Source organism: Saccostrea echinata, unplaced genomic scaffold, assembly GCF_033153115.1.
Source record: "Saccostrea echinata isolate AGI-Se365-2 ecotype Australia unplaced genomic scaffold, CSIRO_AGI_Sech_v1 ptg000040l, whole genome shotgun sequence".
Lineage (NCBI taxonomy): Eukaryota > Metazoa > Mollusca > Bivalvia > Ostreida > Ostreidae > Saccostrea > Saccostrea echinata.
This window is the reverse complement of record NW_026889789.1, coordinates 5,969,632-5,986,957: the sequence shown is the minus strand read 5'-3', so window position 1 is coordinate 5,986,957 and position 17,326 is coordinate 5,969,632. Positions and strand designations below refer to the sequence as shown.

At 33.2% G+C, this 17,326-nt stretch overlaps 1 protein-coding gene across 1 annotated transcript; it reads right to left on the bottom strand.

The window, feature by feature from the left end:
* Positions 1-1,022: 1,022 nt before the first annotated feature.
* On the bottom strand, positions 1,023-17,281 carry LOC133200658 (uncharacterized HIT-like protein Synpcc7942_1390). Its single transcript, XM_061336433.1, has 5 exons — positions 17,050-17,281; positions 16,514-16,651; positions 15,802-15,906; positions 1,570-1,642; positions 1,023-1,350 (listed from the first exon to the last, which is right to left on the bottom strand). The coding sequence occupies exons 1-5, from the start codon at positions 17,215-17,217 to the stop codon at positions 1,259-1,261; spliced, it is 576 nt and encodes a 191-aa protein (XP_061192417.1). The 5' UTR covers positions 17,218-17,281; the 3' UTR covers positions 1,023-1,258.
* Positions 17,282-17,326: the final 45 nt, after the last annotated feature.

Sequence of the window (17,326 nt, the reverse complement as noted above, 5' to 3'; positions counted from 1 at the left end):
TTTAAGGTTGCAATTTTAAAAATATTTTAGGTATTAATTGGCTTAGAATCATCAAACTTAGTTGATGCATCTTGGGTCCTCAGAGAATGACAAGTGATAAGTAGGTCACCATGACCTACTCTCAGGTACTAATTGGCTTAGAATCATCTTGGGTTCTCAGAGTGTTTCATCTAAAATATAGATCATGATGACGTACGTTTGGAATTTCTAGGATTTATCTAAATATACAGGATACTTAGAGGCTTCAAATAGAAGTGATAGGTTGTATAGTTTATCAGAAGAGCGGTTCAAGGCCCTTGGGCCTTTTTTTTCTTTTTACGCCACACTGCCAAGGGTGTTCGATAATATTAAAATATAGAATATTTAATTGATGTTATAAAATTCAAAATAAAACACGATTTTTTTAAGTCGTCATTAGAAAACACTTCGTATACACGGGCTGCACAGACAAACTCAACGTTGTGCTAGATTTAGAACAACATCTTAAATAGGGATTTGGTACTTTTTATTAAAAAACCCAGAGTTTTAATTTTTACTTTGTGTAGTTCACGTCGTTGGAAAAATTGTTCATACTAACTTCAAATCAATGAACTACATTCCAATAATTTCCAGTTGTTTGAATAATTTCATGTATCTTAACTCTGACATCATTTTAGCTACATGTATATTAAATCAATTAAAACATATTTCCAACTTTGTTCCATTGGATTGACCGATGTAGCTTTTTTCTACCAATTTACGTGTGGGAGGAGTTGCGGATGAGAGAAGGGAACCATTAATTGTTACGCACATACGGGAGGAAAGACGGACACCCCCCTGCTTTTCATAAGAATGGGAAATATAGCTTTCCTTATTTCTAATGTTTGTTGTTTTTTTTTTTAATTTGAAGAATGGTCTACAGTTTTTTGTCAATTTTTTCCCCCAAACTGTTCATGTTCAACATTTTATCAGGACTTCAAATAGCAGTTAAAAAGCAGAATTGTTATTGTTTTCTATTTAACAGTAACAATAAAATATCCAAATTTCAATTTGACTAAGATATCTTTATTTAACCTGATACCTGATACATGTACATGTATGCATTACCAGTTATGTTTTAATTACTGTTTCGATGGAAATTTTCAATTACTTTATGTATCCTCTGAATATAAACAATAAAAATATTCCTCTATGAATCCATATACATAAGATAAAAGAAATATAATTTAATATCAATATATTCCATTTAATAATCTCTAGTTCTCCACATTCAAAGATATCATCCTGGTGGCCAGGTCATCTGTCTGCCTCCCATAACATGTATGTGTAGATGATGTACTGACTGAGCCCCATCTGGTCCATCGTTAATTACTGAGGGAAAAAAAGCAGAAATCAATAAATTATAAGAGAGAATGAAATGGATGATAAAGACAGATATTTTGAGCATGCATGAAATTGAAAAAAAATCTTTTTATTTATTCACATGTTGTCAATTTTGTGATTAAATTTTGATGCATTATTTCTGTGTATACATTTTTTTAACTCAGTTTATGTGTACCAAATATAATACTTGTATATATTTTACTTTACCTAGTCTATATCCATTTGATAGATTCTCTTGCTCTGCAACTTGTTTAGCAGTCAGTAAAAGATGTCCTAAAAGCTGAAAGAAGAAATTTCAATTGCACAAAATATTATACATATTATTATATATCAACATTTGTTTAATTACTTTAAGTCTAACTATTTCAAAACAACCAGGCCTGGCTCCGGCCATAAAACATAGATGAACTAAGTTTTGATCTCAGTCTGAGTTTAACAAAAGGAATATATAGTGGAAAAGTGAGACTGAGATCAAAAGTGAGCTTTATGGCCACGGGGCCTGATATGTGACTACACTTGATACATTTTATGAAAGTATTTCACAAAAAAGCAGACATAGACATGATATATAGCACAATTTATGTATTAAGGTCAAGATCTAGCAAATGAAAGGTACCTACAGATTTCTCAAATTTGAGAAATAAATTCCTTTAATGATGCTTTATAACTTTAGCTTGGTCAAATAAGGTGTTTCGGAGCATAATTTGTAGGCAAACAAGACGAAAAATCATTTTTTAAAACTATCATTTTTAATGAAAAATTAAGAAAACCTGTCATGAATACAGGAGTTTTTTCCAAATCAGACAAATGAAATGTATCCAGATTGCCTACAGTCTCTCAAAAAACGGTAATTTGTATGTTCTTGGCCTCTTCTTTAGAATAATATTAAATTGAATATAGGTATCGGGATTACTTTTCACATGATTTCAAATTGGATTCCATGAAAATACTTTATTTTTTCTACATAATTTTATGAGAGCCGTAAAGTACGGGAAAAAGAAAGTTGAAAATGATCATGACGTCATAATGGATCAAGCACAAAAAAGTTAGTCTAAAGTCATTTACTAGATCTTGACCTTAAGCTGATGGCAAATTCTATATTTCTTCTGAATTTTTAAACAGAAGTGAAGTGTAGATCAAATGTTGCTTTTCATGCTTACTTCAGTTTAAAACAATAAATATGTAGGAATGGATTGTGTAGATTGTGTAACTGTTTCAGATAAAAACTGATTGTAATTTTCAACTTAAGCTGATGAAGCATGAAATTCATGTCAGCTATATTCTGCCTCAAGAAAATAGAGTATTTCTGTAAGTACTATGTCAGTTTGGTTTTTGTATCACCTAAGATATGTTAAAACATCCCTACATGTATTGGATATAGAATGTTCTATTGTTAAATTGATAAATGTCCTATGGACCCATTTAAACGAGGGCCTGTTCTGAGACACCGTTAGATAAGTAATGGATATATGCCGAATACTGTTCTATATGTAAAATTATCAGACTGTTTGAGGCCCGTTAGGGCCGAAAACAGTCTGATAATTTTACATATAGAATTGTATGAGGCATATATCTTACTAAAACATTGCTATTTAAATGTCCAAAAGTTACCTGGAGGAGTCTGATAATTACACAATAGGAGTTCAGGCATCAATAGTTTTCTACCTGAAACCATCTAATAAGTAGACAAAAGAAAAAAAGAAAGTTTTTTTCTTTCTTTAGACAGTAAAATCAGCGAGTGAACTCTTTTGTTTCATTCATTCATTCAATGGCAGTCGTTTGGCTTAGCAGGAACTATGGACAGTGATCAGGTGATGAAGGAATTTTTTTTTTATGATTCGGAATATTTTTTTCTTTATTAAGTGCGTTTGACATTGATACAGATACAGTGTTGGACGATATCTTCAAAATGCATTTAAAGTAAAAATGCGGATTTTTATCTAAAATTTTGATTGGATGATATAATGAAAATCTTGGGTTTTAAAAGTGCAGTCATTCTCGAACAAACCTCCTTAAATGAAGAGATTCGCAGACTGGTTCTTTATCAGAAATGGATTAAATTGGCTTATTCACAGTGCTGTATCGAAAACGCTCTGCAAAAAAAAAAAAAAAAAAAAAAAAAAAAAAAAGAATGGAAAGTGTTACTTTTCAGGAAGGTTAAAATTCCAGTTTCTTCTTGGATTTGCTATTTTTAACAACTTAATTTCCTCGCTTTCGCTTACCCTGAATTTTTTCTCCCAAACTTTTTTGGGGGTTTCTGGACAAATTAAATCTTGATTTCACTCTAGTTGTTGTTTTTTAACTACTGTCCGATTTTATTATCACTGCCGTCCGATAATATATTATTGGACTGTTAATTATTATTATCGGACGGCTACAGGTAAATTTTTAGACTGCAAGAACAAAGGCATGACGTCAAAGCAATGTTTTAATTCTAAATATATACATTTGTGGTATCTCTCTATTATATAAACATGCAGAGAGCAAATATCTTCATACCTCTATGAAGTTTTTCGAAGGTCATAGGTCATTACGTGACCTAATCACACAGCGCAATAATATCTAGACATAAAAAGACTTACTCCACTAAGCAATATAGCATGTTTTTCATGCATAAAAATGTACAAAATACGCAAGTAAAGTAATAATCATTTTATTTACAATGTAAACGAGTATTTAATACCGTTCTTGATCGATTTTACATAGAGAATAGAAAACTACGTGTTATAAGTTTCATGTTTGAGCTGCATAGTATCAACGTTTACCCTTATTTTTCTCGCAGACCTCTGAATGCTATTATTTTTTTTCCATTAAACTTTACTCACAATAAATTTGAAAATCTGTTGAAAAATATCAATGTAATGCAATCACGCCACAAACAGCTGACAAACACTGCACTTTGGAAGTTCGGTAGGCACACCTCCATCATCGAGATCGTTGTGACGTTGTCTTAACAATGTAAGCTGTCGCCAGTGTCTCCGTGTCAACACCATAAATTAATAAATATGCCTTACTGAAATCGTAGATTTTATGTTTTTGATCAAATTTTGTACTTGATTTCAAGTTATCTGGTCCTGACAAGTGTCTCCATCCATCCCTTTCCGACCGAAATTCCTCCAACTTTTTAGTATGCAACATCGGACGTGTTTCTTGTGTTTTTTAACATCGAATATGGGTTCTCATGAATACAAAAATTCCCAGACACCAATATGCTCACTATAACAATTGATCACATGTAGCTCTCACAGAATATTCCCTTCAAAACAATCCTTTGCCAGATGAATTTGAAGCGTAACCGCTTTTCAAGCCGATTTACACCTAGCGTAATTTGTCAAAATCTACGACGTACAGTTAGTGCAATATTTATATTCGATTACATTCGATTGTCCGTCTCAAATGTATATATAAGTAATAAATAACAAGTTTAAAAACTTCAATGGGAATTGAAGTGGGTCGGTACGTGATCAAATCTTCTGAGAAGGCCTTCGGCCTTCACAGGATTTGATCACGTGACCGACCCACTTCAATTCCCATTGAAGTTTTTAAACTTGTTATTTATTTCTTAATTATACATGTATATTATATATATATGCTGTTCTTTAATGATAAGAGTCAATCACACATTAAAAGTCAATCAAATGAAGTAATCAATGCATGCTTCATACAAAGCACAAATGGATAAGGATGTACCACAAGTTTAAGGCTTATTTTGATACCTAGTGGAGAATGGACATGTATGTACAGTTTGACCTTCAAACAAGCCAGTGAGCATAAAAATAGGCCAATGGACCACTACACTCAACTGAGAAGTTTTAGCCCCGCTGTTCTTCTTCAGATTGCCAAAAAAGAGTTTAACATTCCCATGAAAAATATTGACCCCATATTATAACCCACTCTAACTCTACAGCTCTCTGAATCCATACAATATGATCAACTTGACCTTGCAGTTATTGAGAAGAATTTTTCCCCTTTATAAGGTAAATAAGGTAAATAAATTTGATCCCTGTCTTAGTTTACTCTAACCAATGGGGCATAAATTGAAAAAGAAAATGGATCCACTCAACTTGGGAATGTTTGCATATACATGGCACAATTTTTTTTTTTTTTTTTTTAAATTTTAATCATTTATTTGAAAACAAAACATCACACACATGTTACATACAATGCACTGATTTGATTTTTTGAAAGATTTCTATCTGCCATTTATAGAGTCATGTAGAATAATCTATCACAAATTATCAAAATGAGAAAGAAAAAAAAAACAGACAAAAAAAAGCTAAATATTATATGTATAATATTGTATAATTATGTACCCTGTTATATCTGGGAGACCACACCTCCAGCACAGATACAGTCTATTAATTGTCTCCCTGATAAGATTTGTAGAACAACAGGCTTATTCTTCAATGGGTTAATGATTCATAATTTGTCTTTAATACATTTTATGACATTAAAATATTTTTTATGGTGAATTTTCATATATACTTCAGAAAAAATATTCAATATACTCTTAATATGATAACATATTTCTTGAGGCTTTTCTTGTTTGTTTTCTAGTCTACAGTACATTTTGTATTTGTAAATTTTACAAGCAATCAGGGATATTATGCTATTCAAAAATAATATCTTTTCATTTTTTTCATTATAAAATCCAATAACAATATTTTTCCATGATATATCAAATTTCAAAACTTGCTGGACAGTATTCCATATATGAGAAACATTCTGACATTTTAGAATAAGACGTTCATTGTTATCTTTTACATCTTTACAAAAACACACATTTCATTTTCAACAATTTTCCATTTCTTCAACATTTCTCTATTACATAGTAAGTTATTTTATAATCTATAATTGAAGTCTGATATGCCTCTATCTGCAATAGCTAATATTTTTTGTTCATATATAGATTTCCAAGCAGTTTTTTTTGAATTTCAAACATTTTTTCATAGTAATATTGATATAACGGAGGTTTAAATTTATCATGACATAGAATGTTATAGATCAATTTTGAAGTAATATCATACAATTTAACTTGATGTTGGTATAGTAATTCATATGAAGTATTCTCATACATGAGGTTTTCATACAGTATATTTGTAAATTCATGATCTACAAAAGCTTTAAAAACTGCATTTTTCATTATCACATATTCACAAATCCAGTTTCTCTTACATACAAGTTTATCATAAAACCATTCTATAGGTTGCATACCATTTTTGTCTACAATATCACCAATATATTTAAATTCACTTTTCAGCCAATTTACAAAACACAGTGGCTTGTTTTTGTACTTAATTTTATTATTACACCACAATGGTTCCTTTAATAAAGCGTTCAGACTCAGTTCTCTTTTGTTTCTTTTACATTCATTAAAAAATACAAGCATTTCCTTGTAAAACAAAGGAAAGTTTTCCATAATTCGATAATCTTTTGTATCAATAATATTTGTTTTACATAGATATTCAAAATCAAAATTTCTTTCCTTACACAAACTTTCTACAAAAAGGAATAAGGATTTTTTTTTACTTAATATGTTCTTAATCCAAGATACTTTTATGGATTTTAGTTTTAAAGGTACATCAACAATACCAATTCCTCCATCTTGGACACTTCCAATCTGCGTGTTTCTTTTAATTCTGTCTTTTTTATTCCATACAAAATTGAAAAATAGACTTTGTAATTTCTTAACTATATATTCATTTGGAAAACTTAAAATTGACCCAACATATATAATCTTTGATATTGCTAGACTATTTATTACACAGACTTTACCAAAAATTGTTAATTTTCTTTTTTTCCAAGACTCAAAAACGTTTTTCTAGATCATCTACAATTTTTGTCCAGTTTTTATTGTAACATATTTCTTTGTTATGTCCTATGTAAATCCCTAGAGCTTTTATGTAGGAATTATTGACGTCAACATTTTCTATTTGCTGGTACAAATTTTTCCACTGACCTGTTAAAAGACACTCTGTTTTGGTCATGTTTAGTTTCACGCCAGATACATTACTGAATTTTTTTTAAAACCTCCAAAGAATGTTTAAGGTCAGACGACACGTTCTTAAGGATGTGCTTTTCTGTCTCTTTGTAATTTAACAAAAATATTTATAATTATTAATATCTTGCTATTTCTAAACTGTTTTTAAAATATCTATAAAAAAAATTAAAGAACAAAAAATTGTGATATAAGCAATTCAAAATATTTCCAATAGGATTATATAGGAAACACCATCCTCCGATACCTTCCACAAATCCCTGGTAAGGTACCTCAATTTTTTGCGAGGAAACTTGTTTAAGTAGAAATACTTCAATGACAAAAATCTTAAGAAAAATTATATATTATTGAGGAACGTGTCGTTTGACCTTAAGGGACTTCCTATCTTTTAAAGGAAGTGTGCAGTCATCTGCATGTTGTATTATCTTTATGATATCAGTCATTCCAGGTTTTTGGAAACCCTTTATGTTAGGATTTGATCTAATAGCAATGGCTAATATTTCTACTACAAATAGGAATAAAATTGCAGAAACAGGACATCCCTGTCTTATACCTCTGTGCATATCACATGTTTTAGATACCCACCCATTATTTTTTATTCTAAATATAGACTTATTATATAATATGGTGATCCATTTTAAGAAATTTTCTCCTAATTGTATTTTTTAAGAACTTTCAACATAAAATTCCATTCAACAGAGTCAAAAGCCTTTTGGAAATCAAGAAATAACAATATTGAATCCAGGTCATTTTCTTCACAATACTCAAAAATATCAACAATTAATCTTGCATTTAAGGCTATATTATGCCCTTTTATATACGCCGATTGATTTACATGTATTGCATTATCCAGTATTTTTTGTAGTTTGTTAGCTAAGATAAAGGCAATTATTTTATAATCAGTATTTGTTAGGCTTATAGGTCTATAAGTTGTCAGATTCTTAGAGTCTCCTTTTTTAAATAAAAGAGTTATTAAAGATAACCTTTGTGTATATGTCATTTCGTTTTTTGCAAAAATCTCCTTGAGAGTCATATAATAAAAATCTTTAATGTTTTCCCAGAACATTTGATAAAATTCACAAGGTAATTCATCAAGTCCTGGTGATTTATTTTTCTTCATTTTAAACACTGCTTCTTTACAGTCCGATATTGTAGGAAGTATATCTAGTTCTTTTCTTTCTTTATCATTTATAGTATATTCTAACTGTAAATCGTTGAGATATTCATCTATCTTATTATCAGCTTCATTTTTGGACGTGTATAATTTTTCGAAAAAGGTGCATGTTGATTGTAATATTTCATCTTCATCAAAAACAGTACCGTGTTCAGTATTTAAAGATTTTATTATATTTGATATCTGTCTTTTCTTTTCTAAGGTTAAGAAATATGAAGTATTTTTCTCTCCATTTTCAATCCAGTTTGCCCTTGATCTTACTTGAGCACCTTTTGCTTTTTTGTTAATCAGTTCTGTTAACTCGTTTTCTAATTTTCTTTTTCTAATTCATATCTATTTTTTCATAGGGTAGGTCTTCTATTTTATTTAATTCTTCTGAAATAAAATAAATTTTACTTTTGTAAGATTTTGATAGATTCTTAAAAAAGTTTATACAATTTTTTTTGATATTTCTCTTTAAGTCTTCCCAGGATTCTGTTGGATTTTCTCTATCAAAATTATAATGTTTGAGAAAAATGTTCATATCACTGATAAAAGTTTCATTTTCAATTAAAGATGTGTTAAATTTCCAGTATCCTGGACCTCTAAGGTTTTCATTTACTAACATAGAAAAATTATACATTTATGATCAGACATTCTAGTACCATTTGAATGTGAACCAGGAAATGCTTTGGAGTCTTATAGTTTTACATTGATAACAAAAAGTATTTGAAAGTAAAATCTAGTCAATTCTACTTGTTGGAGAATTTTCTACATTACACCAGGTATATCCTTGTTTATCACTTTTCATAGTTTTCCATAAATCATGCAAGTCTAAACTATTCAATAGTTGTTTTAAGGAATGAATACTTTATCATTATTATTGTCTGATATACAGTTCAGATCTCTGCATATCAAAATATTTTCAAAACTTTCTGTATATTTACCTATCCAGTCTTTAGCACGTTTAAAAAAAATCAGATCTATTATCAACATCATTCGGTGCATAAATATTGACAAGTGTTACAATTTTCTCATCATAATCTACATTCACCAGAAGTTTTTTACCATCGTTTGATCTATGCGTGCTAATTATTCTGATAGGTAAATCTTTTCTAAATAGTACTGAAACACCCCTTCTATATTGGGAATCTGAGTAGCTGTAAATAGATACACCTTTCCAACGAGCATCATATTTTAAAACATTCTTTTCGATATAATGAGTTTCTTGAATGAATATGATATAAAACAGACTATCATTTATCCATGTATAAAACTTTACTCGCTTTTCTGCAGTATTTAAACCTCTGCAGTTAACTGAAATTATATTTAGCTTATTCATTATTTTCTAGTTTTACCATTGCTGTATATCTAACTATGACTTTTTCCTTTGTTGTTCCTCGCCGTTCTGGTGCTGCTACTGGATCCTGCGTCTGTTTCGGGCGTTTTAATTTGGCAGCCACACCGTCGAGCAGGCGCCCGAGTCTATTCTGGCCCGGCCAATGCTGCATGACTGTATGCTATGTTCCACTAAAGTTCAGCCCACTACCCCCCAATACTCGTCCCATGTCGATTCCACCAGGATATCTGTTTTTCTTACTTTTTTTAAAGAATCCCTAAATTGGGAGCACTGTTCAAGTTTGGCCTCCAGAATTTCACTCATAACTGAATCTTTCGATGATAACCATGCATCTGATTCAAGAACCTGACCTCCTATGCGCTTGGCTTCTAAGGCAGTTTCCGCTTTACAAACGGCTTCTGCACGGCTAAGGTCTCCCGATCTTAAGGACTTTATATGTTGGTAGGCATGCTCCGCTGATTGGTACGATTGTTGGAAAACCTTGATTTCAGTGGGAAAGAAGTTGGACAACGGATTTTCCTGCCCAGAAAAGCACACTATATCCTCTTGATTAGCAACATATGACTTACATTGATCAGATCCCGGAAAATGACCAGGCTGTTTACAGCACTGCTCGAATTCACAGTTGCTCCTAAAATGGTCATCCGCCAGCAATTTGTGCATTTCTTCTTCTTTTCACGGACAGGCTGACCTTTATGGGATATGGTACAGCGAAGATCAGCGCATGTGGCAGAGCGCGGTAGGAACTTTCTATTTTCCAAAGGTGACATATATGCAAAACGGTTTCCATTCAAAATTTCAGTCATTCTGTGAGTTTTAGGGTTTCTAATTTTTTCGTATTAATTTTGATGTCGCTGGTTAACTTAGCACTAAAGCTTTCAAGCATGTTTATAATACAGCTATCTTCTACAGAGAGGGGAACTCCCTTCACCAAGACACAAACGACATTTTCATCCGAAGATTCCGTCCCTGCGGAATATAGATTTGTGTCAAAAACCTGGACAGTTTTGCTTCCGAGTGTAAATCCCCCATTTATTAGTGTAGCTCTACTGATCCGTGGATTTGATGTATATCCGCCACAAATCTCTATCCCTCTGTATGCACATCACATCAGAAACTACGGTACGTGCTGCTTCTGCTATATCATAGTCGGAGAATATTTTATCTTTATTTGTTTGTATATCCCTGTTTCTTAAGTATACAGGTTTTAGGGTCTGTACCCCTTCCATGTTTACTGTTTACTGTTCCATTAACCAGGTAAACCAGGTAGTTCAATAGGTCGTGAATACCTACTCACCGGTAGTACGGGCAGATAGGTTTAAACACAAAGCATAAAGCAACACAAAGAAAATAAATCCAAAAAACCAGGAAAAAGTTCGGGAAACATATATCCAGAGTCCAAAAGATACACATATAATATCAAATCACAAACAAGAGGCCCAGGGGCCACATCGCTCACCTGAGCACTATGGCTAGGAAAAAGCAGAAATCACTTCAATCTTGAAAGGTTGAAAAGTTTAAATATAAAAGTGGTTGGGGGGGGGGGGGTCATGAATTGAACAAATTTGAATCTACATTATCTGAGGATGCTTCCATTTAAATATGACCAATCATGGCTTTGCTGTTCTTGAGTAGAAGATTTTTAAAGATTTAACCTATGTATTCCTATGTAAAACTTTGATCACCCATTGTGGCCCCACCCGACCCCCAGGGGTCATGTTTGAACAAACTTGAATGTACACTATCTAAAAATGCTTCCATATAAATATGACCAATCATGGCTTTGCTATTCTTAACAAATAGTTTTTTTAAAGATTTTTACTATGTGTTCCTATGTAAAACTTTGATCGCCCATTGTGGACCCACCTGACCCCCGGGGGTCATGATTTGAACAAACTTGAATCTACACTACCTGAGGATGCTTCCATGTAAATATGACCAATCATGGCTTTGCTGTTCTTGAGAAGAAGATTTTTGAAGATTTTCCCATATATTCCCATGTAAAACTTTGATCGCCCATTGTGGACCCATCCGACCCCCGGGGGTCATGATTTGAACAAATTTGAATGTACACTATCTGAGGATGCTTCCATGTAAATGTGACCAATCATGGCTTTGCTGTTCTTGAGAAGAAGATTTTTGAAGATTTTCCCATATATTCCTATGTAAAACTTTGATCGCCCATTGTGGCCCCACCCGATCCCCGGGGGTCATGAGTTGAAGAAACTTGAATCTACACTACCTGAGGATGCTACCATATAAATATGACCAATCATGGCTTTGTTGTTCTTGAGAAGAAGATTTTTAAAGATTTTTTCCTATATATTCCTATGTAAAACTTTGATCGCCCATTGTGGCCCCACCCGACCCCCGGGGGTCATCATTTGAACAAACTTGAATCTACACTACCTGAGGATGCTTCCATGTAAATATGACCAATTATGGCTTTGCTGTTCTTGAGAAGAAGATTTTTAAAGATTTTTCCTATATATTCCTATGTAAAACTTTGATCGCCCATTGTGGCCCCATCCGACCCCCGGGGGTCATGATTTGAACAAACTTGAATCTACACTACCTGAGGATGCTTCCATATAAATATGACCAATCATGGCTTTGCTGTTCTTGAGAAGAAGATTTTTAAAGATTTTTCCTGTATATTTCCTATGTAAAACTTTGATTGCCCATTGCGGCCCCACCCTACCCCCGGGGGTCATGATTTGAACAAACTTGAATCTACACTACCTGAGGATGCTTCCACATAAGTTTCATGTTTTCAAGAACAGTGGTTCTTGAGAAGAAGATTTTTTAATGATGCCATTAATTTTTCACAAATTCTTAATTATCTCCCCTTGGAAGAAGGCGTGGCCCTTCATTTGAACAAACTTGAATCTCCTTTACCCAAGGATACTTTGTAGCAAGTTTGGTTGAAATTGGCCCAGTGGTTCTTGAGAAGAAGTCGAAAATGTGAAAAGTTTACAGACGGACAGACGGACAGACAGACGGACAGACGGACTACAGACAAAATGTGATCAGAAAAGCTCACTTGAGCCTTCGGCTCAGGTGAGCTAAAAAATATAGAATCCTTGCCGCAAAGGCTTAGAAAAATGGTCAAAAAGACGGAGCTGTTGAAAGCACTTCAGTACTAGAGCCCCTCACGTGACCTCTCTCCAAGCATGGCACAATTGTAGTTCTTGAGAAAATTTTCAAAATTCATTTCCTATAAAGTCCCATGTAAAACTTTGATCCCCTTTTGTGGCCCCACCCTACCAAGGAACCATGCTTTGTACAATTTAGAATTTACATGTACAACACCTCACATAGTTTGGAATTCCATATCAATATGACTAATCTGTTCTTGAAATGAAGATTTTTAAAGATTTTTTCATATATATTTCCATGTAAAAATTTGACCCCCCCCCCTTCATTGTGGCCCCACCCTACACCCAGGGGTAATGATTTTAACAAACTTGAATCTACACTACCTGGGGATGCTTCTGTATCAATGTGACTAATCATGGCTTTGCTGTTCTAGAGAAGAAGATTTTTAAAGATTTTGCCTATATATTCCTATGTAAAACTTTGATACCCCACTGTGGCCCCACCGTATCCCCTGAGTCATCATTTAAACACACCTGAATTTACACTATGTGTAGGTTTCACATAGGTTTCAACCTTTTGGACCAACGGTTCTTCAGAAAATTTTTAATTAAAAAGATTCCACCAAATTTTCACTATTTCTCAATTATCTCCCCTTGAAAGTGGGCATGGCCCTACATTTAAACGAACTTGAATCCTCTTCACCCAAAGATGCTTTGTGGCAAGTTTGGTTGAAATGGCCCAGTGGTTGGTTCTGGAGAAGAAGTCGAAAATGTGAAAAGTTTACAGACAGACAAAATGTGATCAGAAAAGCTTACATGTACTTGAGCTTTAGCTCAGGAGAGCTAAAAATGAAAGTCAGTTGTAGCAACTATAGTTTTTTGCAAGGTGAGTGTTTACAGAATTATCTGCCATGTGTGGAAATTTGATTAGTATTACCACTGGTTATAAGCCAGGAACAGGCCTTAAATCGATATCTTAACCTAATTAATAACCAGTCACTGAAGCTAGTGATGGGACATCGGTTAATTTTCATAATCGATCATCGGTTGGAATCGGTTACTGCTTCCGATGCGATTTTACCGATTATAATCGGATTTCATAGTTTTGTTTACAAAACGCAGACTATTACAATTATTTCATATAATTTATTTTAAATGGATATAGGTCGCCCGCGTGGCGCAGTGGTTAGAGCGTTCGCTCTAGAGTCGCGGCATAAGGAGTTGATCCTTACGTCACGGGTTCAAATCCCACTGTGGGACGTGGAGACCGGTCCTTCGGATGAGACCGTATAAACCGAGGTCCCCTGTCGCAGTAGGTGCTGGCACGAAAAAGATCCCTCACTGCTCAATGGCCGTAAGTGCCGAGTATAGATAGTTTTCAGTAGGCCCAAATTAGCAAGAGTTATTTCCTGTTGGCCGTTATACTAGAGGTCAACATGCTCATATTCCTTCATTATTCAACCAACTTTAACTTTTTATACTGGCCATTGTGGGGTAGGAAGCATTGTTTTTCTGAAAAATATACATTTGTTAAAGCCTCCTTTATTTCATCATTTTTATTCTATAAAGATCTTTCCCCAAATATTTCTGCTACACGCTCTTAGATTTGGTAAGACAAAGAGGAAAAATTCCCAGGTTGACCACCAAGATGGCGGCCAAGAGAAATAACTCGGAGAGAAAATACGTCATATGAAAACTATCTATAGGACAAAATTTGCAGCTCTCCACCAGCAAAGTGGTGGCGTCTCCATATGAGGGAAAAATTCTCGAGAGGGACATTAAACAACATACAAACAAACAAAAATTAACATGAATATATAAAATATATAATTTATTATATTCTTTGTTGTTTTGCTTCTTTTTTTTTTTTTTTACACTTTTTAGGCCTAAATAAAAATGTTTGTTTCCTGTAACATTCCCCCAAAAAACAAGGGTCGGTAGGTTGGGATTTTATTTTTCTTATGAATAAGGGGGTCAAACATCTTGGGACTGAATTATCCAGGTTTATATTTACAGTGGACACCCAACATGGCTGCCTAGCGGCAGAAAACGAACTTCAAAAAGTTGAGGGGGAATTGATTACTCTTTATATTTAAGGTAAATGTTGACTAAGTTGCATAATTTATATCTCAAATGAAAGATACAATTAATATTTTTGAATAAAATGAATCAGCTGATTGATCAAACCAAAGAGGACACAGATTTGGCAGAAAAAAAATCCACCCAGGGGTAAACTGAATGGGTCGGTCGGGTTACAGGAAACAAACATAATTTTTTTTTTAGACCCTATATATGTGCACCTTTCAGTTTTTAATCACCTCTGCTTCGTGCTAGTTGGCTAGTATCAAATGCAGACGCCATTTTCTTTCATTAAGAAGAAATAAATTTTAAACCAGAAATGGATAATTCCGGAATGTATTGTATTAGAAGTATGTTTCCGATGATCGATTATGAAAAATTATAATCGATCATCGGAATCGGTAGCATTTTTTCGTCGACAATCGATGTTTTCTGATTATCGGTACAACACTAACTGAAGCCTTTGTAAAATTCAGGTCAGATGCAGCACCAGGAGCTTGCATCATACTACAAGTAAAATTTCAGTATTTGCACCATACATGTATCAGCACAATCATGTGGCTTATTTAACTAATGAGATAATTCAGAAACTGATATTCACATTGAGCCTAACCTTATGAAAACAGATATACAGACAGACAAACATACAAGGTGAAAAAGGTACACCTCCTACCACTTTATAACAATAAAATAATACATAATGATGAACATATTGTAAAATTTCACAAGTGTAAACTACGAGTTATCTGACCTCTTTTTCCTGTACGTCTGCATCACTGATTCCTGGTATTGGGGACTTTGGAATCACTAAAAAGTGCACTGGGGCTTGTGGTGAAACGTCCCGGAAAGCCATACACTAAAAATAGAATTACAGAAATAAGCAGAACATCAAAGAAATCAAACTATAGTATGATGATCAACTTTATCAATTCAATAATTTAAAAATAAATCTACATATGCTACAAAGTACATGCTTCAGATAAACTGTATCTTGGACATTCATGGTTACCATGGTTACAGATTCTGTGGTTTCTGTCTGTCTTGAACTATTTTTTTTCCTTCTAATGTTACAAATCTCTGCAATCATGCAATCAAAGATTCGACTTTCATGTAACTGATTTTTTTTTTTTAAACTACCTATTCCTAAAATACAATTTCAAAATGGAGTAGTACAATCTCTATTACTGATAACGTTGATAACTACGAATGAACCTTAGATTTTAGTTTTAGTGACTGCTGCAGTCTCTTAAAGCAAAGCCTGAGCAAAGATAAATTTTGGACTGCTGGACATGGATCTAATTGATTTTTTTTCTGCAGTAACCCAAAGTCAAGAAGAAAATTTAACAAACTATACAGTCAGACAGACTGACAGAATTTCATCAGAAAAGCTCACTTGACTGAGTTGAGTCTCTGGTACGAGTTACATCTGTCAATATACATGTATGGCAAAAAGCTAAACAAACCAGTTCATCTTCATATATGATATCTGCTGGGATTGACTTATCGACAATCTTAGAGAAAATGGTTGGTTCCCCCATCCTCTTTGCCCCCTGGGCCTTTTTAACCTCATCAGATAAGAGAGGTCTACTTGTTGTATAATTCTGTTGACAAAGAGAAGAGATTATATGTAGTTGTTATCACTGTGTTGCAGGCAAAAATAAAGAAATGAATAAATAAAATAAAATATTTTTAGAATGTCAGTCATAAATGTACAGATTGAGGTAGCAATTCAAAGATACATGTATCATAATTAAAGTTCAGTACCTTTAATTTACATGAGAAAAAAATCAAGTTATCCACTAATCAATGAAATCAAATTTACTAACTATTATTAAAAGATACAAACACTATATATAATTTTGCAAAATAACCACAGGCACTTGTTTCGTACAAGTGCCTGTGAAAATAACTCTAAAATCAAATAAATCTGGAGTTTATACACTTACAACTAGAACATTTTACAGTGGAACAACTTAATATTTTTATCAATCATAATTACCTTTGACATATTTAATGTGTAACACTGTTGATTTCCTTGTACAGAATTTGTCAGATATTTTACAGGTGTAACCGATCTAAACTTGTAACTGCCACATCGGTCAAGCAACATTTGATGACATATTCGTGTTCTGAGCAGGTGAGCAGAAAATTTTCTTAAACTGGCCATGATCTTAACGTCCACTTTACGCAGATATCATATGGAGTAAAAATAAAAATTGTAAACGGCAAACCGAAAGTACACACAGGAAGCAAATATTGGTATTCCGATCCCGATT

Coding starts and splice junctions, on each gene's coding strand:
- LOC133200658 (XM_061336433.1), bottom strand. CDS start 17,217: ATGGCCAGTTTAAGAAAATTTTCTGCTCACCTGCTCAGAACACGAATA. Junction 16,652..17,049: donor ACACATTAAATATGTCAAAG/GTAATTATGATT, acceptor CTTTGTCAACAG/AATTATACAACAAGTAGACC. Junction 1,351..1,569: donor ATCAAATGGATATAGACTAG/GTAAAGTAAAAT, acceptor TTTTTCCCTCAG/TAATTAACGATGGACCAGAT.